The sequence below is a fragment of the Ixodes scapularis genome, unplaced genomic scaffold, assembly GCF_016920785.2.
Source record: "Ixodes scapularis isolate PalLabHiFi unplaced genomic scaffold, ASM1692078v2 PGA_scaffold1__304_contigs__length_218370807, whole genome shotgun sequence".
In the NCBI taxonomy this organism is placed as follows: domain Eukaryota; kingdom Metazoa; phylum Arthropoda; class Arachnida; order Ixodida; family Ixodidae; genus Ixodes; species Ixodes scapularis.
The window spans coordinates 28924581-28951900 of NW_024609846.1; the positions used below are offsets into that span (position 1 = coordinate 28924581).

The 27320-nt window shown below is 47.5% G+C and overlaps 1 protein-coding gene across 1 annotated transcript in view; it reads right to left on the minus strand.

Moving 5' to 3' along the window:
- LOC115332754 (citron Rho-interacting kinase) overlaps positions 1 to 27320 on the minus strand; it is a 66184-nt gene that overhangs the window by 28469 nt on the left and 10395 nt on the right. The window contains exons 6-14 of the mRNA XM_040216943.1: positions 26213 to 26422; positions 22930 to 23083; positions 20477 to 20663; positions 19043 to 19277; positions 18008 to 18135; positions 11175 to 11355; positions 9303 to 9398; positions 7652 to 7768; positions 5137 to 5301 (exon numbers count right to left, since the gene is read on the minus strand). Coding sequence (XP_040072877.1) covers positions 5137 to 5301; positions 7652 to 7768; positions 9303 to 9398; positions 11175 to 11355; positions 18008 to 18135; positions 19043 to 19277; positions 20477 to 20663; positions 22930 to 23083; positions 26213 to 26422 — 1473 coding nt within the window. The remainder of the gene's footprint in view (positions 1 to 5136; positions 5302 to 7651; positions 7769 to 9302; positions 9399 to 11174; positions 11356 to 18007; positions 18136 to 19042; positions 19278 to 20476; positions 20664 to 22929; positions 23084 to 26212; positions 26423 to 27320) is intronic.

Below are 27320 nucleotides of genomic sequence, written 5' to 3' on the forward strand. Positions count from 1 at the left end.
ATGCCGAAAACCCAGCCAATCGTTTCATGTTAATAGCACCTCAACTCGCGACGATCTGTCGTGACCTGCTGGAAAGACGCTCGCTTAATAATCTAAATTGTCTAGGTTCGATTCCCGCCTGGCACAAACGCTTTTTTACCGCAATGGCCTCTTCACCCCCCCCCCTCAAAACCAATCATGGTCGAGCCTCGGGGCCAAGCTTCTACCTGTGCTTCACGAAATGCCGAACACCCAGCCAATTGTTTCATGTTAATAGCACCTCAACTCGTGACGATCTGTCGTGACCTGCTGGAAAGACGCTCGCTTAATAATCTAAATTGTCTAGGTTCGATTCCCAGCTGGCACAAACGCTTTTTTACCGCGATGGCCTCTTCACCCCCCCCCCCCCCTCAGAACCAATCATGGTCGAGCCTCGGGGCCAAGCTTTTATCTGGGCTTCACAAAATGCCGAACACCCAGCCAATCGTTTCATGTTAATAGCACCTCAACTCGTGACAATCTGTTGTGACCTGCTGGAAAGACGCTCATTTAATAATCTAAATTGTCTAGGTTCGATTCTCGCCTGGCACAAACGCTTTTTTACCGCGATGGCCTCTTCACCCCCCCCCCTCAAAACCAATCATGGTCGAGCCTCGGGGCCAAGCTTTTATCTGGGCTTCACGAAATGCCGAACACCCAGCCAATCGTTTCATGTTAATAGCACCTCAACTCGTGGCGATCTGTCGTGACCTGCTGGAAAGACGCTCGCTTAATAATCTAAATTGTCTAGGTTCGATTCCCGCCTGGCACAAACGCTTTTTTACCGCGATGGCCTCTTCACCCCCCCCCCCCCCCTCAAAACCAATCATGGTCGAGGCTCGGGGCCAAGCTTCTATCTGTGCTTCCCGAAATGCCAAACACCCAGCCAATCGTTTCATGTTAATAGCACCTCAACTCGCGGCGATCTGTCGTGACCTGCTGGAAAGACGCTCGCTTAATAATCTAAATTGTCTAGGTTCGATTCCCGCCTGGCACAAACGCTTTTTTACTGCGATGGCCTCGTCACCCCCCCCCCCCCCTCAAAACCAATCATGGTCGAGCCTCGGGGCCAAGCTTTTATCTGGGCTTCACGAAATGCCGAACACCCAGCCAATCGTTTCATGTTAATAGCACCTCAACTCGCGACGATCTGTCGTGACCTGCTGGAAAGACGCTCGCTTAATAATCTAAATTGTCTAGGTTTGATTCCCGCCTGGCAAAAACGCTTTTTTACCGCGATGGCCTCGTCACCCCCCCCCCTCAAAACCAATCATGGTCGAGCCTCGGGGCCAAGCTTTTATCTGGGCTTCACGAAATGCCGAACACCCAGCCAATCGTTTCATGTTAATAGCACCTCAACTCGTGACGATCTGTCGTGACCTGCTGGAAAAACGCTCGCTTAATAATCTAAATTGTCTAGGTTCGATTCCCGCCTGGCACAAACGCTATTTACTGCGATGGCCTCTTCACCCCCCCCCCCCCTCAAAGCCAATCATGGTCGAGCCTCGGGGCCAAGCTTTTATCCGGGCTTCACGAAATGCCGAACACCCAGCCAATCGTTTCATGTTAATAGCACCTCAACTCGTGACGATCTGTCGTGACCTGCTGGAAAAACGCTCGCTTAATAATCTAAATTGTCTAGGTTCGATTCCCGCCTGGCACAAACGCTTTTTACTGCGATGGCCTCTTCACCCCCCCCCCTCAAAGCCAATCATGGTCGAGCCTCGGGGCCAAGCTTTTATCCGGGCTTCACGAAATGCCAAACACCCAGCCAATCGTTTCATGTCAATAGCACCTCAACTCGTGACGATCTGTCATGACCTGCTGGAAAGACGCTCGCTTAATAAACTAAATTGTCTAGGTTCGATTCCCGCCTGGCACAAACGCTTTTTTACCGCAATGACCTCTTCACCCCCCCACCCTTAAGACCAATCATGGTCGAGCCTTGGGGCCAAGCTTTTATCTGGGCTTCACGAAATGCCGAACACCCAGCCAATTGTTTCATGTTAATAGCACCTCAACTCGCGGCGATCTGTCGTGACCTGCTGGAAAGACGCTCGCTTAATAATCTAAATTGTCTAGGTTCGATTCCTGCCTGGCACAAACGCTTTTTTACCGCGATGACCTCTTCACCCCCCCCCACCCTTAAAACCAATCATGGTCGAGCCTTGGGGCCAAGCTTTTATCTGGGCTTCACGAAATGCCGAACACCCAGCCAATCGTTTCATGTTAATAGCACCTCAACTCGTGACGATCTGTCGTGACCTGCTGGAAAGACGCTCGCTTGATAATCTAAATTGTCTAGGTTCGATTCCCGCCTGGCACAAACGCTTTTTTACCGCGATGACCTCTTTACCCCCCCCCCCCCGTTAAAACCAATCATGGTCGAGCCTTGGGGCCAAGCTTTTATCTGGGCTTCACGAAATGCCGAACACCCAGCCAATCGTTTCATGTTAATAGCACCTCAACTCGTGACGATCTGTCGTGACCTGCTGGAAAGACGCTCGCTTAATAATCTAAATTGTCTAGGTTCGACTCCTGCCTGGCACAAACGCTTTTTTACTGCGATGGCCTCTTCACCCCCCCCCCCCTCAAAACCAATCATGGTCGAGCCTTGGGGCCAAGCTTTTATCTGGGCTTCACGAAATGCCAAACACCTAGCCAAAGAAGGTAGCACGTTAAAACTGTCTGCAGACACGTTTGAAGCATACGTACGATGCAAACATGCTTCGAAGACACTCGAGGGTGTCTGCAGATACCGTAAAATCCTGAAATAGCGCCCACACTCGATAGATCGCCCACTCCGCTTTTATGTTCGAACACGTGTTTCCCTCGAATACTGATAGGTCGCCCACCTTCCAAAAATAGCGATGCCCGAAGGTTGAGAAAAGTGCCGGAGGGTAGGGGAGAAGGTTTGGAAAGCCTAGGATTCCCTTCACAAAAAGAAGAGGCCACACACAATAAGGGAGATAAGATAACGGAAGGAACCCGGAAAGTGGTCAAGGTCACTTATTTAATGACATCAGGAAAGCGTTGAAGGTCACTTAGTGGTTGTCGTCAGATCGCCCGACAACCCCAGAAAATCTTTTGACCAGCAAACTGTGAAGACGTTTCTTGTGTATACTCGGGATAAGGTCCAGCTATACCATCCCGAAGAAAGTGGAAGTCGTGGAATGGCACCGCAAGAACGGAGCTAACGTGAGCAAGACTGCGCGCCATTTCGAAGTTGACCGGAAGCGTGTACGGGAATGGAATACGAGCTACCAAGTACTTCTACAACAATGCCATGGAACGAACAAGTTGAAGAGAGCAATAGGTAGGGGACGACCCGTTTTTAGTGAAGAAATCGACGACGCACTGATGGACTTCCTGGAGACTGAGAGATCCGCCGGTCGAGCAGTCAGCAATCGCCTGCTTCAAGAGCATGCGCGGAAACTGGCAGGACAGATGGGCCTAGGAAACTTCCAAGCGTCATGCCAGTACATAGCTAACTGGAAGAAGCGATTTAATGTGTCTATGCGGGTGGGGACCAACGAAAGTCAGAAGCTGCCTGCCGACTACGTTGAAGCAATTACGGTGTTCTGAAAGGCTGTGTCAACTCTGCGCCTGGAGCACAACTACTCGGACTACAACATAGCCAACATGGATCAGACTATGGTCCGGATGGATTGCCCTGCTGCGAGAACCAACAATGCTGTCGGCGAGTCGAGTATTCGCATCGCCAACACCAGCTCTGCTCGGCGAGGGATGACGGTGGCCTTGTGCGCGACGGCAGCGGGCATCAAGCTACCTGCTTTGATCGTACTGAAGGAGCCAACCGGCCGGATCCCCCCGGAGTACTCTTTTCTCTAAGGATTCCAGGTATGTTGTAATTAATCACCATTCAGGGTATAAATGTCGAAACAAAGCCTTAGAAATACGTAAAAATAAGGCTGACAGCATTTTTTTTTTTAAATAGAGCGACTGTTGCGTCATCCATTGACAAAACGCCACAGCCCGTTTTGTTTTGTATCGCCCCATTTCCGAAAGATGGCGTAGCCGTTCTGGCCGGCGCCATCTTGAGCGCACGAGCAGTTGGCGCGTGACTTGCTGGCTTTCCAAAGGTTACTCACGTGCGCGTGCTTCGGCGCTCGGCCATAAAATCGGGCAGTTCGCATATCTTCACTCATCGGCGTAGCATGTGTAATGTGCGTTTGGGGCCCGAACTGTTATTTCATGTTATACTTGTTGTACTTGCAGCAAATGTGCGAGTTACTTCTTCCAAGAACGGTTGGATGACCTCTCCCGTCCTACTGGAGTGGACTAGGAGAGTTTGGGGCCCGAACGCCGACGACGTGAGGAGACTGCTCATACTGGACCAAGCACCCATACACAAGACAGGCGGCCTGAGAAGCGCTCGACGCAAAAGACACCGACGTCGTCTTGATACTGAGCGGTTGCACGTCCATTTTGCAACCCGCGGACGTCTCATGGATGAAGCCCTTCAAGGACGCGCTGCGTGGAATTTGGGCATCGTTCTTCCGGAAAGGTTCGGTGACTCCAAAGGGCAACCTTCGCAAGCCGTCGCGTCAAGAGGTTGTGGACTTCGTGGCTCAGGCGTGGGCCTCCGTCTCTGAGGATACCGTGCGGAGTTCGTTCAAACGGTGCGGAATATCCACAAGGCTCGATGGTTCCGAGGACGGCGAGCTCAACGACCGTTTGGCTTCGGTAACCAATGGACCCGAGGATCCCGAGAGCCTCATTGACGAGGCGATTTAATCTTCGATAGCGAAAGCGATGTGTCGTTTGACGGTTTCAGCAATGAGAGCTAGGGAAACCCACGCTGCTTTGGCGCACGCGTTACTCGAGTTTTGTTTGTGATTTTGGTTTTTAAATACTGAAAGATCGCCCACCCCACTTTTTTGGCCAATTATCTACGGCGAAAAGGGGGGCGTTAATTCAGGATTTTACGGTAGGTCCGTCATTGTGTTTGCGGCAAACACTGCGTTTTTTGTATGGTGCATTAACAGTGTGACGGCAGCTTTACAAAAGTTAAATCGACATTCGGGCGGCCAGACGGTGCCGAATTTCAAAAAGGTTTTGACCGGGCTGTGCCTGCGAGGGAAGTCCGTCCCTTACCCTTAGCTGGGCGGCCTCGGACACCAGACGGTCCCGCTCTTCCAGCACGGCCTTGAGCCGTCCCAGAGCAACGGCGCACTCCAGGCAGGAAGTCGGGGCCGGAGAGGGTTGCTCGGCCCCGGACGGCCCTCCCTCCTTCCCGGCCACTTCCAGGGAGTCTGTTGCCTGGAGAGGGAAAGGCCGTCGTTTCAAGGAATGCATTTGGTTTCGGGCCTCCAGATTTCCCAAAAGTTAAAAAAAGGCAGACCTTAATCAGATAAAGATTTAACCCAAAGGCATGAAATGTTTCCATTAATGATGTGGCAGCCATGCCAAGCTAGGACGCGAGTATTGTAAACTTTCGTTAGTTCGACCTCGGTTAATTCAACTTTTCGTTCAATTCGATCGTGTTCAAAAGTCCCAGCGAGCGCCCATCCATTTCTCTAAGAAGAAAAGTTTGATAGTTTGAACTCGGGACGACTCCGCATCGGATAATTCGTCCCGAGCGAATGCGCGCGGGCTCACGTTGCTCGGAACCACGGTAGAAAAACCACCAAAGTACGACGAAACACGGGCCCTTTGCTGCAAAACTGAACGTGTGCAAATATGCGCCTGCTCCTCTACACTGTTGAGATGGTCCAGCGAGGAGAACATAGCCCGTGGTCGGGCGCGGAGACAGCGCGCACACTCTCAGAGCGCTCTGGAGCATCGTGTGCAATCTATGTTGCGTGCCGGAAAACGCAAGTTCTCTGTTCCTTTTATTTATTTTTTCTCTGTCACCGACAATTTGGTTGCCCGGTGCCAAAGTTGGCTCGTAAAGCTTGCTCAGCGCGAGCTCTCAAAGCGCTTTTCTGTAGAATCACGTGCAGTCCATCCTGCACGCCGGAAAATGCAAATTCTATTTTCCTTTTTGTATTTTTATTTTTCTTTGTTGCCGACGGTCTGGCTGCCTGGCACCAAAGTTGGCTCATAAAACATTCTTTTTTCGTTTTCGGGGGTGTGACGTTTAGTTACACTGCTCTCCAGAGCATGCTTTTGCACACACGTTTTAAGCGCAGACGGCAGCAGGCCATTTCTGAGTTTTTTGGACAATAAAAGGAAGTTTAATTTTAACCGTTTTTCTGTCCTTTTTTTAATTCAATCATTCAAATAATTGAACCAGATTTCAAGGTCCCGTTGAGGTTGAATTAACGAAAGTTTACTGTATTCCCGGCGCTGCATGTGACGCAGCCGGGGCCACAAAGACGCACAATGCCGAAGCGTGGCCTCGACAAAGCCTTACGGTGTGTCTCGAACCAAGAGGTGGACTTGACTCGAAAGCCGACCAACTCTAAGGCAGCTTTCCTAAATGCTTTTTTGACGTTGACGGACGAGGTGACAGGCTTCCACGGCGACCGCAGCTATGACAAGCTGTAGTCGGTCGTATTTGACGAATTCGGAGGAAGCTTCTCTTTCCACTTTAGAAGAGCAAATGCTGGAGAGGAGGTTGCCCTTTCTCCAGCGTTTGCTCTGCTAAAGTAGAAGGAGGAGCTTCCCCCGGACTCTTAAAATACCACCGACTACAGTTCCTAGCAAGCTCCCACGTGTGTATTGCATCGTGGAACGCAAACTTCTGCCTGCAATAGGAGGTATCAGTTCCCGGGACAGCGAGTCTATAGTGGGTTCTCACACGTATATCATACCACGGAACCCAAGGCCCGTGCGACTGTGTCCTGCTCTATCAACTTCTATGAGTGCACATAGTGGTGGGTTCCCATGCGTTTAAAGCACCGCGACGCGTGATGTAGCCCTCTCTTCGATCTGCAATATCAACTCCCATGTCATGTGGGTTCATAGGAATATCCCTGAGTGTTTATAGCTCACATCCAATAAATCTTTGCCATTGATCCTCATAAATCGTCCATCCAATACTCTTTACCATCTATCTCTTCACCAGGGGGCCATTCAAACATGATTTTACGGCAAGTTAAGGCAACAATGTATCCAAGTTACAGTTTGAGGCTTAAACCTCTCTGTAACTCACAAAACTTTCGTTACCGGATGCACCCCTGGTTAGTGTAACCTGAATACCTTATATCAGTCCCTCTAAAGCCGATTTCAAGTTAATGGCTGTGTTGGAACTTCCGCGAGGACGGCATCGGATTCCCTCTACGGAGAGGATGCACGCGAGGTGCGAGCTGAACCTTACACCACGGCTTGCCTCGGCGGAAACGATTTAGGATCGCGCGCAGGGGGCGAGCTGTAAACTTCGTACCCGCAGCAGCCGGATGCAGCCGTGAAGATCAACAGCTCGGAAAGTGGAGACGGACAGAACGAAAGCTGGAACGCAAGCGAGCGGAGAACGAGAAAGTGGCTCGTCTGTTTGGAACGTGTGTGGAGTGTGTGTAGTTTAAAATAAAAGTGTTGGGGTTTGTTGAAACTGATTGATATCTCGGAACACCAAGAAGCAACAATTCCCTCAACAGGCTGCATACATGAGAATGCGGGAGTATGCACGGTGTATCGGTGTCAAGCAAGCACACTCAATGGTACCCACTTGCAACTTGAGAGAGGCCAACTGCTTTTCCAGGACTGCCACTTTTTCCCGGTGACTGGAACACTCTTCGCGGCATACGTCGAGGGCTTGCTCCGCTCGGCGTTGCTTCTCCACAGCCTACGGGAGCGGATAGAAAAGCAAACGATGCAACGTAAACGGCTCATCCATCGTGCAAGTCTGGCTTTGGAGAGTTAGTTTGCTCCTTTTCAGTCAACTTCTTCCCCCAGACTTTCAGTAGCAGTGGCAAGAAACGAGGCAGGAGATGCACTGCGGCCACTTTGTTCCCTTACAGCTAAAGGATAACTTCAGTCAAACAAATATGTCAAGGTCTGGATACAACGAGAAAGTCTCTAGGATTTCAGTTGTGTCCAAAAAAAAAAACAAAAACAGAAGAATAACCGAGAAAAACTATTTTCGAATTCGCCTCTCTGAAGTGGCAGGTTCAGTTAGCCACACTTGTTTTGTGCAGGACATGCCAGGCTTTGCATGGTTCCCACTCTCTGCGCCTGCGTGGTGATTGGAACGGCTAGATACAGTCTTTTGTTTTTTTGCACCTTGACTGCCCAATTCAAAGGGCTAGGTCATCGTAATCCAATCCAAGGAAATAGGGAAAACAAAACAAAAGGAAAAATAGCAGCATGCAGATGCAGGAGAAAACAGTTTGAAAGCCTATGTGTCCACATAGAAGTGACACACATACCGTATTTGCACGAGTATAACGCAACCACGAATATAACGCGAGGGCAGGTATTGAAGTCTTTAAAAAGAAAAAAGGAATTATTACTAATATAACGCAAACGTAAAGTTACCACACTTGAGGGCATAGCAGAAGCAAAAAGGGGACGAAAATTGGGAAAATATTATGTACAATATGACTGCACACATCATCACTCCTCAGCTCCTTCGCACTATCACATTCGACACTTCGGAGATGTGTTTGTCTCAGTTTCCTTTTCTTGGGCATGAGCACCTTATCCACAAGCCATTCCTCGTGAACTACGGCGCACTGTGTCAGGTCGGTCGGTTTACGAAGCGCACAAAGTATAAACACCAACGCACAAATGCAGGAACACTCTCGAGCAGAAACTAAAAAGTGCACAGGCGGAACAAAGACTGCTGGAAGCAATACACGATCGTTCAAGCCCTCGCTACGGCCCCATCACATAAACAAAAACCTCATGTTTCACGATGGCGTAAACATAACCAGCGGTCTTAACTGCTCGACCGTGTGTCTGAACATGGCCCGGCTTGGCTCGAGTCGGCCACTGTCCTGTGCACTGGTGTAGCGCACCAAGTTTTTGCATTGTGTGCGTCGCACGAAGAGGAAAACGACGAAGAATGCTTTCAACAATCTCTAATTGTCCCCTTATGTGGTGCAAGAGTAACTTTCTTCCATACAGCCCCGTTTCTTTTCGCACCCAATTCTCCGCATTCAGTCAAAGGGACGGCTTTCTCCCGACTCGCACGTCTTGTGGCTGAACTCCATTTCGAATACAACGCGAGGCGTGTTTTAAAACGCGTAATCTCGGAAATAAATTAGCATTATACTCGCTCAATATAATAACTTTAGCTCCCAAATTTATATTTGAGCATCCACTTTCTCAACGCAACGGTACACAGCGGGTTACAAGGGAGTTGGAAAGGCAGTCACCTCCGCCACTTCCTTGCGGACGCCGTCGATGTACTCCAAGTTGGACTTGTGCTTCTTCTGCATTTCCTCCATGCAGTCTTTGCCCTCTGCCAAGATCTGCAATGACGAGACAACCTCCTGAGAATGTTTCAACGTTTTCTAATCGTCCCTTTATGTGGCGCAAGAGTAACTTTCCTCCCTGCAGCCCCGTTTCTTTTCGCACCCAATTCTCCGCATTCAGTCGGCGATTTTTTGAGCTACCTCAACTAACTATATTTTCTGACTCCCCGGCCTTTACCCTTTCCGGTATGCTATTTAGTATCGTGAAATTCATAATAGTTATTGCGAAATCGGCAAATGAAAAATGATGCGAAAACCGACATTCAAATATACCCGCACTTTTCAGTGCCGTGACATCAGTGGCAGAAAGGCCTGCCAGTCAAGCAAGCAGTCTAGAAAATAGAATACGCCAATCATTTGTTCTGTGCTGGAGCGCAGGTACTGCAGCGAGCTTCCAATGCATTCATTTGATACCATGAAACTGCTTGTAATCACTTGGGAACAAAATCTACAGACCAAAAAGTGAACCCATGCCTTCCACTGGCATCACTTTTTTGTTGTTGCCAGTTGAGACTTTCAGTTTAAAAAACAAAGTGGGGACCAAAATTGTAAAGCCAATAACTTTGTTAAAAAAAAAACAATATTTTGACCTAATATTTGGGATATATCTTAGCAATGTTTGTTGGTGAGTTTAGGAAAATTTCAAGCAAACTGGGGGCCACGAAGAATTCGCCGGAGCACCGCTTTAAAGGGTGACAGGCCTAAATTTCAAATATTTTTTAAAAAGCTCATTTTTCAATTTGAAATTTTTGGTTTCAGAAACTAATTATACATCCTTACACTAAATTTGATAACAATACGCCAAATAGTTACGTTGATACAAAATATTTTCAACACATTGTGAGGCAGTAACAAAGTAAGGGAGTTCAAAGTTTGAATGCATTTTTCTCAGTTCCACTTTTTGCTGCAAATTTGATACAAAAGAATCTTTTGTTCGAAGGTAAAAGTATTCTTATACCACAATGAAGATGTTTCTGAACTAAAATTTGGTGGGGAATCGGGCTACCTACTTTATTTTGTTTTAAGTTGAAGTTCTCATTGAGGAAAAAAACATGTTTTCAAAAAATGACATAGAGAAATATGCATCTCATATTTTGAGGTAATAACTCTTCCCGAAATATTTACATTTTAGTTATAAAAACAAGATATCCCAAAGTAACACATCCCCCCACTTTATATTCAAGCAGTCGAAATAGTGCTTAATAGCTTCATTTGCATATTATAGATTTCTTTACAAAAAGTGACACATCTTATCCGTGTATGTAAAATCGTCCTACAGAACTGAAAGTTTGCACAATAAACATGCATCCGATGTTAAATGTCCCCAGCGAATTTCATGCCGATCGCTTGAGTAGTTCAGAAGTTAAGCCTCTAGCCAGTGTCCCCATTAACCCTTAACTCCGGTCAGACACGTTACGGGCACCGCAGCAGTACAGTCAGCCGACTGCATGCATCTGGTCTTTCTAGGCCGTAGTCACACTGCACAGCATACAAGGGACACGGTGTTTCCCAGACGTGATGACAGAATTCTGCAGACATAGCACATTCCCAAGCTGCTTCATGTATGCATCGGACACATCTGCAGGCAGTTTTTGTACGACCAACGCGACCGTCACACAGGGAACACCTCAGGCGGAGTCTGAAGACTGTATTTTGTACGACGCACTAGCAGTGCAACCGAGACCGTAGGTTCGACGGAATTCCGTCTGCGCGTGCACACATACAACGAGCTAATTCAACCCTTCGAAGCCCGCGCGTGCGGCGACCACCGACCCTGTTGAGGTGCTCCTTGTACTTGGAGCAGCGCGAGCGCTCCTTCTGCAGCTCCCTCTCCAGCCGCTCCTTTTCCTGCTCTGGAGCACTTTCCCGTTGCCCTACTCCGTCGGTCTGCTCCTCGCCGCTGGACTCGTCCGCTTCCTCGACGGAAGGTGCGGCAATCTTGGGGCTCGGCACGCTGCGAGAACGTGAAGGCGGGAGGTTTCATCGATTTCTTTAATCCTGAGGTTCTTCGTTTTGACCATTCTGTTATTCACGAAATTGCCAGAAATGTCAGATTGAAAGAAAGTTTTTAAATTTCACCTTGAAACCCATTTCATTTGAAACTACACTCCTTTTCACCTCAATAACCGTAGTAAAAAAAATTGCAGCTTCTCGCAAAGCATTACTAATTGCCCTCTTCATGCTGAGAATTGAGATATATGTACGCGCATTTCAGATTAAGGCCCGTTCACACTCTTGCGACTGCTTGCGACCTCTTAAACCTGGGTTCCTTAAAACTTCTTAAACCAGAGAACACACTGGCGCCATCTATTGGGAAGCAGTGTAAACTCGGCGGTCCGGCATATTTTTTTTTATTTCTCGCGCAATATCCTTTCTTTTTTGGCTCGAAAAGCTTTTGTCAATGTTGTAAACGAGCCTTTCTATGGGTATTACGCACATTTGACCTCGGAAATCCCGCAAAACCTTCGCTTTTGTGAAATGCAGTTCTAGGGTCACCGCATAGATGGCGCCACAATGTCAGTGTGTTCCCTCATTCTAGAAACATTTAAGAAGTTGTAAGAGATCTCGTCTCTCTCAGTCGTACTCGGTCGCAAGAGTGTGAACGGGCCTTTAGATATATGTTAGTTTATCAAGTTTTACAAGTTTCAAATGTCAAAATCATTGCTTCTGCCTCTAACAGCCATATCTTGTAAGAACTACTTTGTGCGGCGTATGAACACTGAGCAAAACTTCCTTTTTCCTTGAGCTAAAAACGGGTATAGTCCAGTCTCTCGATGAAAAATAAAGCGCCTCTCTCTTTTTTAAAATTATGGCTGCTGAACTTTCTGCGGCATTAGGCCAATGTACGGGAGACACTGGCGATTTTGAGTAGATAAAAAGAGCCGCCTTAATGTCTCTTCAAAAAGCGACCTCTGTGTCAGGCATATCGCAATAAAATCTGACTGGGTTACGGTGATATCAAACCCTTGACAGTAATGTGAATGAAATTATCTATTAAGGCAGGAACTGTGCAACACTAGTGAAGTCCCAGCCAAAGTAAGGGTAAAAGAAACCTGCACGAGACAGAAATCGGGTTGCAAAGAAACTGAAGTCAGTTGCATAAAGGTTCCAACTGAAAGGGTCTCTACCCATGAGAGATCATAAAGCAAAAAACCTAAAAGTATTTTTTTTTGTCAATGTTGGCAGGCTCTATTTTACTATTCTCTATATTGCTTTTAAAAGCTGAAGAGTGTGTCTTGATCACTGGTTTCAGCCTCTGCATCTGTGATTGAGGAATAATTAAAAGCAAAGAGAACTAAAATTGGATATATAGTTTACAAAATACACCCTGCACAAGCCAACCACAGTAGGCTCACCATAATTCAAACTCAGATATTTCGTACGTCTGCTTAATTCAAACAAATTTCAAAATTTGGGTTATGTTTTCAGTGTATCTATAAGCCGCTTTATTCGAACGCCGTTTTCGTGTAATTCACACTTTTTGTTCACGCAGCCCCGCTGAGCGCGCTTCTTTCCGAGCACCGGCGTACTGCGGAGAGGCAATACCTGCGAAGCTCGCTTCCGCACGTGTTGCTTCTCCGCAGCGCACTGGTGCTCGGCAAGAAGCGCACTCAGCGGGGTTAAAGCAGAGGACACATGAGCAATGAAAATGGGCGTCGCGCAGCAGTTTCCATAGCATCTTGCGCAGACGATGTGATGCGGCGGAATGGCATAGGTTCAGGGTTACAGCGTCCGCGCAAGTTGCTATGGAAACTGCCACATGGCATCCGTTCTCAATGCTCATATGTCTACAATAGACAACGTTATTTGCTGGATGAACAAACTTAATTTTGTTTTGAGGTGTCACGTGCTGTCTAAACGGTCCAAGATAAACAACATTTTTGAGGAATGAATAATCTTATGTCATACATTTCACCAATGTTTCATGTGTGGCATATTTGCTTATGAGTAGTAGGCCAGTGAAGAGGAAATCATCAAATATCTGTTTTGTACGAGTAGCCATCCATACAGCAATCCATAATTTTATTTTGCATCATATTTAGATGAATTTTTCATAATTCAAACAAAATTCGTGGCTTCCAGAAGTTTGAATTAATGAGAGTCTACTGCAGGTGGCAAAAATAAAAAACTGTTTTTAGAAAAATTATGAAGAGGATGATAAACTGTAACCAAGCCTTATAATATATAGGCCTGAAAGTTATTGTAGGTGTTCATGAGCCATATTATCGGAAGGAAACACTGTAAAAGTAATTAAGGTACAATTAAAACAGTTTGAATAGATTTGGTTTTGGTGTAACCTGCCACTGGAAATTAACTGAAAATTTCTCCTCCAAAAGAGAACAAAAATAGACAATGCATTACAAAATGTTTCTGATAGCTTCGCATTAACAGTGATACATCTAGCAGAAAACAAGAATAAAAAGAGCACCCAAAGTTATCTACTTTCAGAATTCTATGTTTTGAAAAACAAAACTAACAACACAAGAATGACTAGGTTGGGTTTAATATTTCAGCTTATAGCTTTCTACTACATTATGGTCATAAAGTAAATTAAAAAAAAATAAAAATCTGAAAACTTTTTTTGGAGTTGCTAGTTGAGAATTTTCTATACCAGTCACATAGGTTTCCGCTCCTACCGCATACGTGCATGATTTGACCACGCCAAAGGCTCCCTTTTTTATTTTTCCTCCTGTTGTGCATTCTTAGTAAGGCGTCAGACATTCCGGAGAACATAAAATAAACTGACAAATTAATGAACTAAATTTTTTTCTTTTTTTGCACGGAATTACACTTTTTAGTGCAAAACCGTGAAACTAAAATAGTGTTTCGAAGTTTCCAGTTGGCACTGTTCCACAGGCAACAACTGCTTCAAACATACTTTTTTTTAACCAAGCTCTTGGCCCTCGTTATGTATCTTTAAAGAATACCAACAAAAAAACGCAATTAGCAACACCAAAATTCTCACGAACACGGCGTGCGAAAGCCAAGTGCATGGCAGGATGTGAGAAGACGACACAAGGAGGAGGTAGTGTGGGTGAAAAGGAAACCGAGGAGGAAGCCCGTTGCCAAGGCAACCATTTGGAGGAGGGACCCCGACAACCAACATGCGGTCAACGGGAGCAGGGATCGTGTGCTGGGTGGAGCCCAGCACACGATCGATACGGCGCATCTACAGAGACGTCCTCAGTGTCCTCCAAAAAGGATAAAAACTACCTTTCGAACACGACCGAGAGAGTGGCATTCAGCTACTCCATACGTAATCTAAAATTCTTAAAATTTGTGCATGTTTAGCTTACAATTACTCATTTGCTGCTAATTTTATATCACTTAAGAACCCAGCCCAGTAAAGAAATTTCATTGGTTGGTTTATTCTACCGTAAAGAATAAAAAAATTGTAATTGTACTTTTACGGTTTTTTGAACTTTCCAACCTGCTTAGATTGCCTTCCATGTCCTTAAAAATGTAGAAGTTCACAAAGTTGCAACATCTGAAAAAAATCTAGCTCCCATGAGTCATGACCATTTCTCTCATTTGTCTATGTACTTCTGCGTGCTGTTTTTCACCATGTCTTGCGTTAACCTACCGGTCCAACACACCAGCTTACCCCCCCCCTGCCTGAGAGCATCCAAACCCGATTTTAACACCCCTATAAAGGCCCGTTCACACTCTTGCGACTGCTTGCGACCTCTTAAACCTGGGTTCCTTAAAACTTCTTAAACCAGAGAACACACTGGCGCCATCTATTGGGAAGCAGTGTAAACTCGGCGGTCCGGCATATTTTTTTTTTATTTCTCGCGCAATAGCCTTTCTTTTTTGGCTCGAAAAGCTTTTGTCAATGTTATAAACGAGCCTTTCTATGGGTATTACGCACATTTGACCTCGAAAATCCCGCAAAACCTTCGCTTTTGTGAAATGCAATTCTAGGGTCACCGCATAGATGGCGCCACAATGTCAGTGTGTTCCCTCATTCTAGAAACATTTAAGAAGTTGTAAGAGATCTCGTCTCTCTCAGTCGTACTCGGTCGCAAGAGTGTGAACGGGCCTTAAGGGAGAATCTCTGCATAGTAAAGACATATATCGAGAACCAAAGAACAAGTCTCGTATTTCTGATACAGGCTTTCGAGACACCGGTACGTAGACGACTTAATTTTTGTGAATTTCAAGGTTTGAAAAATGTGAGAAATTTATCATGCAAATGGACATGACCCCATGGTAATGAATACATAGCATGCTACTCCCAATCGCAAAAATTCGAGTGTGAAAAATATTTCCAAAACCCATACTTCAAAAAATCTCAAAAGCCTATGAAAATAAAGCCGCTTACAGTATACAAAAAAATATAATGTTGCGAAGTTTCTTTTTAAAAAAAAACAACCTTACTTAGAGGGGCCCTATTGTAGCCATATTTCTTGGGAAGGCATCTGCATGGTAGTTGAACAGGAAAGAAAGTAACAAATTGAGATTCTGTATTGGCATATCAAATAAAATTTTAAAAAAGCGTAATTTATAGGGGGCATACAGATAGAAACATTTTCTAATACAATCCAAATACAAATAATGAAAAAAAAAATTGCTCGGAATATCAAATTGATTAAGCACATAATGAAAAATGTAGCAAAAATTTCAGATAGAACATTAGGGTTGGCTTCTCCACCTTTGGAGCTAATATTGTAAGGCAGCTACAGCCTAAAGCCACCCCAAAATGGCATAGTCTAAAGAATTGCGTAAGAACCAATAGTTAGTTCAAAGCTAAATGCAATGACCTACTGCAGTTTAATTAGGAAAAGAAATGCTTTATAAATGTCAGTAAGAAAATGACTAGTATCATTGAATGTAATTTTGCAATAAACTGAGAAAACAAAAAACTACTACGTAGTATGCATTTTTTTTGGGGGGGGGAGGGGCTCTTCTCCAGAATACTATTTTAAGGAACCAACAAAATACAGACCCTCCATTTTGTTAGCTTCTTTCGCTCAAGGCTGGTTTGCACGTTTTTGTTTGAGTGCATTCTCTTGCTCAAGCACAACACATTGGCACCAAGTATCAAGTACCATATATTTTTTACGCATCTTTCTCTCACGGTGGGCTCAAAATAATTCGCATCATCCTCGTGCATCTCGCAAATACTGTAAAAACCATCGGCCTGGTTATCTATACGCAGTTCCAGGGCTACCTGATAGATGTCGCCAGTATGCTACTGTACGTATTCTCTTGACCTAAGTGGTTACAGGAAAATGTAATTCCCCGCTAGATTTAGCAGGGAATCTTTTCCGCTAGATCTAGCGGAGAATTTTTTCCGCTAAATTTCGCAGGAAAAATTTTCTGCTAGATTTAGCGGGGAAAATTTTCCGCTAAATTTAGCAGGGAAATTTTCTTCTAAATTTAGCAGGGAAAATTTCCCGCTAAATTTAGCGGGGAAAATTCTCTTCTAAATTCCGCAGGGAAAATTTTCCGCTAGATTTAGCGGGGAAAATTTTCTGCTAAATTTAGCGGGGAAATTTTCTTCTAAATTTAGCAGGGAAAATTTTCCGCTAGACTTAGCGGGGAAAATTTTCCGCTACATTTAGCGGGGAAAATTTTCTTTAAAATTTCGCGGGGAAAATTTTCTACTAGATTCAGCGGGGAATTTTTTCCGCTAAATTTAGCGGGGAAAACTTTCCCCTAGACTTAGCGGAGAATTTTTTCCACTAAATTTAGCGGGAAAAATTTTCCGCTAAATTTAGCGGGGAAATTTACCCGTCATGCGCTACGCGGTTACAGCAACGGCGACGCTGCTCAAGCCGGAAACGGGCGCCCAAGAGCTGCGCTCTAAAAACATGCGCTAATGACCATGCACGACAAACATAAAACAGACACGGTAACCCTACAGCGAGGGGCAGAAAGAGATGGACAGACACTGAGCTTTGTGTCTGTCCGTCCCTTTTTGTGGCCTCGCTCCGGGGTCTATCCTTAACCAGCTCGCCTCCCTACTTGACCTAAACATAAGATGCAGCCGATGGATGTGCCCACCCATTCACGTGTGGATACGCAGCATGCTGGGTAACTGGACAGAGACGGCCAAACAATTTGAATTGGGGGACGTCTCGTACCACTTAGCGCCAGCACCGTGTTTGACGCCACAATATGCAGCTGTATATTCGCGAAGTGTTGAATAGACAATTCTCTAGTCAAATATGAGTCGAATAGAGTCCATATTTAAAATTTCTAATATCTGCACACCCCCAGTAGTCTACTATACTCGGCATCAACTTCTTGCAGTCCATTGTCAAGGCTAGTGTGGCTTAAAAGAGGGCTGCAGCCCCGCACGGCCACGAGAGCACGCGACTTTGTCTCATGTCTTATTTGCGCACGCTCTCGTACAAAGGAGATGCCAAATAAGGCCACCTGCTCACGCAAGGAGTAGCTTCCATGGCGCAAGCACTGCGGAAACTTCTCCAGCCTCGACAAAGTAATGTGACACAAACAAGTCAACGCCGTGCATAGTAGTCCCCTTCTGCAGCGGCAGAATGTGCAGACAGCAACCAGCAAGAAGCCTGCCAAGCGGACGTGCGCAAGACCCAAGCGGTGCCCAGAGAGGGGTGCGGCCGGGCTGCCACCGGACTCACAAGTGGCCACTGCGGAGCAGCTCGTCTTGCCTGCGGTACTTGCGCTTGAGGGCCCCCACCAGCTGCACCGCCTTCTCCTCCGAGACCAGGCGCCCCTGGCGCTCCAGGCTCACCAGCATGTTCAGGTTCTGTACCGGGGAAAAGCCGTCAAGGCCCGAAGGCATCCCGCAGGAAAGCCTCACGCGATACATACAACTTCCGCCCACGATCAGACTGGGATGCAATGCAGAGGGTCATCGTGTCTTCTGGCACAAATTCCAAGCGAGACGTTAGTTTTCCTCGATGGCCACGTTAGTTGCGAGGCTGCTGGAAATGTGGCAAACATACTATTCGAAGAGATTGGTACGAGGCTTGTGAGCCGGGTTCTCTAAGCTTTTGACCACTACAAAACACTTAACTGCCTCGAATGACAGTTGAGGAACCCCCCCCGACGTGGCTAACCACTCGGGAGGCCTAAAGAAATTGTGGACAGTGATGCGAGCACAAGGAAGCCTCACTGTCATACACCGATGCGTAGCTTCGAGAAACTAAAAGAATACTTAGAGCAGAAAAAAAGCCCAGAGACAATCAAAAGGTAGCGCGGGCTTGAGGATCTCCGGGGGAATCTGCGAGTTCCTCAAAGACCTGTCGAGAATTCACACTCCAGAGCATGTCTTTCTCTCGGGGACGAAGTCTATTCTTACCCCGGCGGCAACGAACATTATTTTTACAAACCGAAGTGTTTCCCCCGTCAATAATGGGTTCCCTTCACGTCCGCCAAGCACACTCAATGCCACCTAGGAGACGAGGCCCAAGCACGACGTCATTGCTAGTGGATCCCCAAACCGCCCCAGGTGGCAAACGCACCAAAGCTCGATGAGAGACACGCTCGTTTTCGAGACGCTGGCGTTGCGCTCGGTGCGAGGTGCCACGAGACACGCCGGCGGCGATGCCGACGCGAGGTGGGAGGCGCCGCATGGATGCACTAGCGATAACATCTGGGAAGGAAAGGCCTCGTCCTCTAGGTGGTACGCGGGCGGCGCAGGGAGGGCCCACCTGGTTGTCCGCCCGAAGGTGCGCTTCCCTGGCCTCGGCGTCCTGCAGCTGCCTCTCCAGCCGAGCTTTGGCCTCCTGGGCCTCCCTAAGTCGGGCCTGGCTGCCCTGCACCTCCTGCTGGAGAGCCTCCTCCCGCGCCGAGGGCGCCCGCTCCCGAGGCTGGCCGCGCTGCTGTCGGCCCGCAACGTTGGGGCTCTCTCGCCGGGGAGACCCCACCTCCAGGAAGCTCACCGTCCTGCAAAAAGAGCGGGCCCCCAGGGATCCCCAAATGGACGCCAGTGGGGGCAACGTTCTTCGATCGGTTAACAAGCTCCGCAAAAGAGCGTCCTTCCAAGGCAGCTCTTCTCAGTTGCCTGCACGCAAGCAGGAATGGGCAGGCGGCATTCCTAGTGCCACCAACGGCCTCACTCCCACATACGATAACAGGTCATTCTTGAATGACGCTCTTTTTGCGCGAACTTTACCTTTACCCTACCCGCCAAGTTTGGCGAAACCAAATCTGGGAGATTCTTTAAGCCAGGAGGGAGCAGGGAAATAGCATTTTTTTTACAATAAATACTAACAATGAATTTACACAAAGTCAATTTCCTTACATTTATATTGCACTGCTCGTGCTAGTGAGATACAGGTGACGTTCACTACCATTGCTGCCGTCTGTAGTGACACTAAAAGCTCCTCGTGTAAAGCGCAAGTCCGCTTCATTCTTGTGTTTGAAAAAACAATGAAGTCCTCATCAGCATCACCTAGGAAGACCGCACACCAAATATTACGACCTAGTTCAGTCGAAATCATTCTTAAATGGTTTAGCAAACTATGAAACGCGCCAAGTTGCCGAAATCAGCCGAGTCTAGTGGGCGAATCGAGGTGCAATCATCGGCTCAGCGAAAATTGTTGGCTCAGCCAACAATTTCCGCTCAGCCAAAAAATTGTGCCCTTCAAATTAGGCACTTTTGGAAGGACGAGCTCCCTTTCCTCCGACGAATTAAATTTGACAATAATTGGTTTGTGCGAGCCACTGCCTCTGTACTGGCGAATTGTGCGTGCACATTCAACAGAAAGTGGCTCTATTCTAACGGCAAATTTTTTTTTTTTTTTCGCAAAGTTTGCGACATTTTTTTAGACTGGTTCTATCTCTAACCTCTAGTATCGGGGACGTTCAAAAGCAGCAGATTATTTGGCCGCGAATAACTTTCAAGCACGGTGCACCTAAGAGCGACACGCTCGAGTACAGAACCGTTCCATGAAGTAAGCTCTGAAAGGGAAGCAATGGCAATTAAATCGCAATTAAAGACCTAAGAACACAATGCTGCATAGGCATCTAACCGAGTGGTCATATGCAGCACATGGCCGTCGTAGCAGCTGCCGCGTAAGAACGCGGAAGCCCGAAGCTGTGGCCATGGCGGCTCGGAGATGTGGCGTAAAAGCGCGCAGTACCTGTCCAGTGCTGCCCCGGTGGCGCACTGGGTGTGGGTGAAGCCCACGAAGGGCAGGCTGCTGCCCTCAAAGCCCTTCTTCTGGTCCCGCAGGGCTGGCACCCGGGGACGGGGCGTCTCCTGCTCAAACTCGTCGAAGTTGGACGTGTCCTCCTCCCCGCTCAGGCTCGGCACAAACGGGGGCACCGCTGGGTGGGACGGGGGAGGCAATTTAGATGCCGAGACGGGGGAAGCAAGGGAAACCGTCTCAAAGAGGTCCCCATCAAAACCACATGTGTGCATCCCTCCTTTTCATTAAGTGTCTCCGTTGCAGGCTTCGGTTAATACAAGTGTGAATCATCAGCTCGCATGCACTTTTTTTTCATCATCAAAACATTCTGCTGTAAATGCGCATCCTGCGACAACGCGACAAATTACAGGAAAAGACATGTAACAAAACATTACTGTCATTTTTACTGTACTATAATGCGCTTACATAAACTAGGTGCGACCAATTTATGAACAACAGCCGAACATCTACTTCCTCGTGTAGCCATTTGCGGCCGAATTCTAGGCGCAACATTGCAATGCATAGAGTTCCAGTGTAGACCTGACTTTTTGGGGCACAAGTGCGATCTATATAGATAGGCTCGAATTTTAATGCAACCTCAAATATAACACGTCTGCTTTCCAACACACTTTGCGTAGAGCCACAGACTGTGTTGGAAAGCAGACACTTATATCCAAGGTTGCATTAAAATTTGAGCCCATAGGGCAGTGATTCCCAAACTCTGCTACACATCAAAGATATAAAACAATGCATCGCAAACCCTTCCCCTCCCCAGTTGCACAAACAGTAAAATACTAAACTGACATGGAAATTTGATTTGACAGTTTCTACGGTCAGAGTGAGTCAGCTGGGATAAACACCACCGTAAAAGAAAGAAAAATGCCTGCCAACAGGAATGACTGTTTTTAAAGACTTTTAAGCGAGCTTGTTTGTTCGAGTAGAGTCTCTCGAAGCGAGGACAGAGTTTGGAAAGCGCAACTCTCAGTTGTGGCTGGATAAGGCTTATTAGCTTTTATCAATGCAACTGCAGAGAAACAAAGTTCGCAATTTTTCAAGTTGCCACTGAATCAACGGGAGGTTATCACCCACAGCTTGGGAAACAGTTAGAGGGAATGGGAAAGGTCTCCCTGCAATAGAGGTTCGCGAGGAAGGACCTGAAGGTAGATTTTGCTGGTATTCACCAATTTATGCCAAATGCACAGCAGGGCCCATTGGGATGAGAACATATTCAAAAGCTGGACTCATGCTTATTAAAGGGGCACTGACACATCAAAATCACGTTTTTTTTTATTATCCGAAACGAATGAAAACGATTTTGGGACATTACCCTCAAAATTCGAAACTTGGGAATTCAGTATTTGTGAAGTAAAAAAACAATTTGCAAATGTCGAATTCGAAGTTACCGCGCGATCCGTGCCGCTGCGTTGACCTCAAATATTGCGGAGTCCTGAGAGTCCACTTTCTTTCACGACTCTGTGCTGTTGCCATCGTGACCCAAAGCGAGAAGCAAAGGAGCGAGCGCTGGCGGACCGAGAAAAACCGGTTTTGGGCGGTGTCACCCGTTTTTCGAGGGAGGATACAAATCCAGGAGGCAGCACCACAACGGACTCCGATTTTCGGTATATCAAGAAAAAGGGCTGTAGTGTGTTCACAATTGCGTTAAAAAACATGCTTTACGATTGCCGTTTTTAAATGTTATAGAAATGTCGCCTACAAAGCTTCTAAATTTCATGATTCTTGACGTCACGAATCAAAAGAAGCGAGAAGGTGAAAAGCAAAAGAGGAAAACGCCAAAAATAAAAAGGCGCACGCGCGCGTGGGAAAATATTTTTTCGCAATGCGGTTCTTTCTGCGTGCCTATGACTACAACGTGCATCATTTTAGACAATAAAAGAAAAATACGACCTTTGGGGTGTCAGTGTCCCTTTAAGAGAGAAAGGTTAGTGTTACACTAATCCTAAAACCTCTTTCGTAGCATTTGTAAAAACTGAAAAAGTAAAAAAAAAAGAAAAATAGTCAGACAGTGAGAAATTTTTTAGAAGTCTCCAAGTGGCAGCCGACTTGACTCGACTCCTTTAGGGAGTCCCAAAGAAGTCAAGTCAAGGCAGTCGTCACCCTGGGGCTTCCTTTTCAGGCAAGAAGTCAAATTTAATTTGGGAGTCTTACGTGCCAAACCAAAGAAGGGCATCTGCCACGCCCCAGCCGGGGCCCTAGGAATAATTCGGATCACCCGAGATCCTTTGACACGCCACTAAAATCTCGGTTACGCGGTGCCTTCTCCGCGGTAAGCCTCCGTCGGACTGCGGGTGCCTCGGCCGATATTCGATCGCACCACCCGGGGATCCGAGGGCGGTGCTTTGCCTCGGAGTCGCCCTCGGACACGAAGGAAACGTCGGGGGGCTCACTCTGCCTGATGTTGTTCCAGTCGACGGAGGCAAAGAAGGTGTGGCCGCACACGTCTTGGTAGGAGAAGCGCCGGTCGGCCGAGGTCAGCAGGCCTTGGAGCATCCGGACGGCCGTCTCGGAGACCTCCGCCTCTTTTGGGAATGTCAGCGAGTCCTGCAACGTCGGCAATGGGACGGTCCCACCTGTTTTGCCTGGGCATTTACCGCTTCACCCTTCCCTGGAATGCACCGCTGCCTCGAATGCATCTCCAACTCGCGTCTTTACCACGTCGGAAAAAAAATGGTCCCTCGATTTCTGCCCAGCGATGTCGTAGAAGCGTCACACCATCGCCGATTGCCCTACGGCTCGGCAGTCCGCGGAAGCTACGGCATTTGGGGGTCGAGACGCCCCGACGACAGAAACACTCGCGTCTGCTCCTGCCTTCTGCCGGAACTCTACGAGCAACCACCGGGATCGCAATGTCCGACTGCGTGACGCTCCGGCCTTTGCGACGTCAATCGTTGCCGCTTCGGAACCACCTTCGATGCACGAGCGGAATAGGACACTAAACACACCGGTCGGAGATGAGTTACTGGCATCGTAGCACCGTCAAAAGGACCACAATCTTACATAAGTGGGCTTATTTTAAGGAGATGGCTACTCGAATGCCAGAGATCAGAAACGGGACAATCTTTCTATCTCGCGCGCAATTATCTTCTCATCCGGGCAACTCCCGGTCCCCAGTGCAATGCGGCGTCTGCAAAAGCAAATACCAACCCGAGGATTTTTCTTTCTCCTTTTCTTTTTTTTGGTGTTTGCGAGGCTGCTACAGTCGAGTTCAGTTATATCACACCCGGGTATTTCGAATTATTGCTTATCTCGAACAGTCCAAACATCCCCTTGAAAATCGCATGTAATTGTATAGGAGCGTTGTCTTTTTGCATCGAACTTCCATGGACTCCCATGGCGGGGACACTCGATATGTAGGGAACGAAGCAAGGAGGCCCTTCGCTTTTCCCTTTTCCCGCGGTTTGCGCCCGCCGGCAGAGCACATAGCTCGCGTTGCCGGGCTGGCAGACCGCCAAGCCAGCATACGCGCACGGAAATACTCTACTCGACAAAAAGCAGTTGGAAAAAAAAAGAAAAGAGCAACCGCAAAAAAAAAAACAAAAAAAAAAATGTCGAGGATGGCAAAGGGAAAGGCACGCGCGAGGGAAGGCAGGGAGTGCTCCTTAACCCCAAAATAAAAGAAGCAAAAAAAAAAAAAAAAACTCTTTGTCAAGTTGAGTGTGTCCACAACAACGGTTGAGCAATCGCACTTTGAACGCCTTATCTTTTTTTTTTCCTTTTTCTTTCGCCGTTTTTGCGAAGCGCGTTTTTTTTTTTTTTTTTTTTTCTTTTTTGCTGTTTGAATTTAGTGAGGTTTCTTTTTTGTTGCTTGCTTAGCTTTATTTTATGGATCGAGCTTTTTTTTTTGTTTGTTTTTATGCAGCTCGCTTTTTCCATTCTTTCATTTTTTTTTTTAATTCGTGTTTTGTCGTTGGTGCTGTGCGAAGGTCGCGCGTCGCGCGCGCGCGTAAACGATTGCAAACACTGCGATCTTCCCCAACCAACCTCTACTGCATTTAGCGGCTCTTAGTTTAATTAACATTAATTTAACATATTTTTGTATATCAAATTATCGATATATCGAACTATTTTACGATCCTCTTTGAATTCAATATATCCGGGTTTGACTGTAAAGGCCGATTCCGCTTACGACCATGTGCCTTAAAATCTCTTCCAAAAGAACACTCTGCAGCCATCTATCGGGTGGAACACTGCATTTTCAAATACATTCCTTACTCTTTTTGCGCATCGTTCTTCCTTTCTTGGAAAACTTCCCGCAATGTTACAAACAACCATTTCTCATATATAGTATGTACATTTGATTTGGCAAAAACTGCAACCCCTTCGCTCTAGTTAAATGCAGTTCCAGTGTTACCTCACAGATGGTGCATAAGAGACAGCGAGAACTCAGTAGTAAGCGAACGCAAACGCGTCGACGGGCTTTTACCGCACCTCCGTCCGACCACACTCCGTTTCACCTCACAATCGACCGCGGCGGACAACACGAGCTGTCGAAGTCGATTCAAGGTCGCGAGAGTGCTACGTGTTCTCAAAGAGGGACGCAGCTACGGGCGGAAAGCTTACGACGCGCTACGTTTGCGGAGCCGGATTGGCTAAGGTGGCTCGTCGTGTCCGCCCCCGTCGGACATAAAGTAAAACGGGGTATAGGTGCATCGTTCATCATCCCAAAACAGTAACTTTCCCGGCTGTTACGTTCACAAATGCCAGTCCCGTCGGACTCCCTTAGAGATACGCGTTCATTTCCCGTCTGTCAAATTAGTCTTCCCCACCGCAACGTCCCAAAAAGTGCCGCCCGACATGGCCGGTACTGAAGGCACTTTTTTTGTTCCCTTTGTTTTCTGGTCAACGACGTGACGATGTGGCGCTACAATTTGTCGCGATCCGGGCGGCGACGCGGGTCGACGCGACCAACGCTTGTTCTGCCGCGGCTCATTGCGCAGCCAGCCGGTTGACGGAAACTGCGTCGACCGCGGATCGGGACGTTACGACAACAGCGACCCTCGCGTCTCCGCTCGACATCTTTGCCGTCACTACGGTTGGCGAGGGCCGAAGAATCTAGCGGGTGCTCCGCCTCGCACGCTATCTGTCCCTCTTCGACGACACTCCGTTGCTCGCACGACCGAAGTCTGGCAGAAGGGAACGAGCGTGTGCTGGGGGGAAGCATCTACCGCATTCTTAAAGCCAGTTCACAAACTCACACTTACGACCGAGCATCTTAAAACCTCTCGGAATCTCTTGCGACAACAGAACGCGCCGGGACCATCCTTGGGTAACCGTGGAATGCTTGACGTTTCCGTATATTTCCTCATTTTTTTCGCACGTTACTTTCTTTTCTGGCTCAAAAAACTTTGGGCAATATTAGAATGAACGCCTCTCCAGAAATGTCTATTTGATCCGGTAAATACCGCAAAACATAGGCACTAGTGAAATGCGGGGCCACCTCGTAGACGGCGCCACGCGTTCTCTCATCGCGAGAGATCGCTGCGACTCGGTCGCAAGCAGATGCAATCGTGTGGGCCTCTAGACCGTCAACGATCGGCATTTCGATAAGCGACCGGTCGAGCCGCCGGCTTCTGTTACGTCGTTTGTTGCAACTTCGGGACCCCTTTTGACGCACGAGCGGTACGAGACGCCGAGCGTCCTGGTCGAAAAGGTGGGGTGCGGCGTGCCCACCTGGAAGTTCATGATGTTGTTGTAGGTGACGGTGATGCGGTCGCCCGCGAAGGGGTTCTGGCCGAAGAGCATCTCGTAGCCCAGCACGCCCAGAGACCACCAATCGCAGGCCGTGCCGTGCGCGCGAGGGGCCGCAGGGCCTCCGCCCACGGCGCTCAGCACCTCGGGCGCCACGTAGTGCGGCGTGCCCACGGGCATCCGGCTCCCCATCTGCGAGCACGAGGGTGGCATCTTTTTCCTCTTCTGCGTGCGGAGCCTCGTTAGGAAAAGCTCTAAGGTAATGTCGTGCTATATTTTCGTTAGTGCCACCTGTACCATGCCTGTGCATTTCTTTTCCAATGACTTTCCTACATCTCGTTATTAGGAGTACCTAGTTATCCTAGCTGCGCACGCTCGCATATACTCTTGGACGCACTTGGCAACCGAGTATGTGCGCATGCACACGTGTACCGACCAAAAAGAATAAACAAACATATGAATAGAGGAGTAAAGAAGCCGCTTGAGAAATAAACGAAACGAACAAATAACATTCCGTGTCCCTCCGAGCTTTCACGCGGGAGTCAAGCGGAAGTTGAACATCAAACACCGTATCCAGATGATTCGAGGCACAATGGGTTCTCTACACTGTTACAACTAGAGTCACTGGAGCATAGTATTTGAGTAGTATGATTTAAGAATGTTTTCCAGCAGCAACGCGGCGGCACAGTTCACCGGCCAATCTGGGACGGCGGTAATAATATCTAATTAAGGGATTATTTTCATCTAATGATACCTTTTGTCCCAACCTGCTGCGGTGACTGTGCCGTCCTTCAAAAGAGCGAGGAAAGGTAACGAAGCGATACGACAGTCTTGGCTACGTGTGGTGTGTCCCAGAAATAATTCACGGGGTTTTCCTTTCGTCGCACAAAGAAAGTGTGCATTGCCAAGCGCTCAATCGCCATCCACATATAGCGCAGGAAGTCCTCACAAGATGCCAAATTTTATGAACTCACCGTTATCTTGTTTGAAAGCTAAGCGATTTTCTAAAAGTTTCAACGGAAAAATGGAGCTGGTTCTCAATAGTTTGCCCTATTCGACCCCATGTGTTTGTGGGCTTCGTCCGTCACCA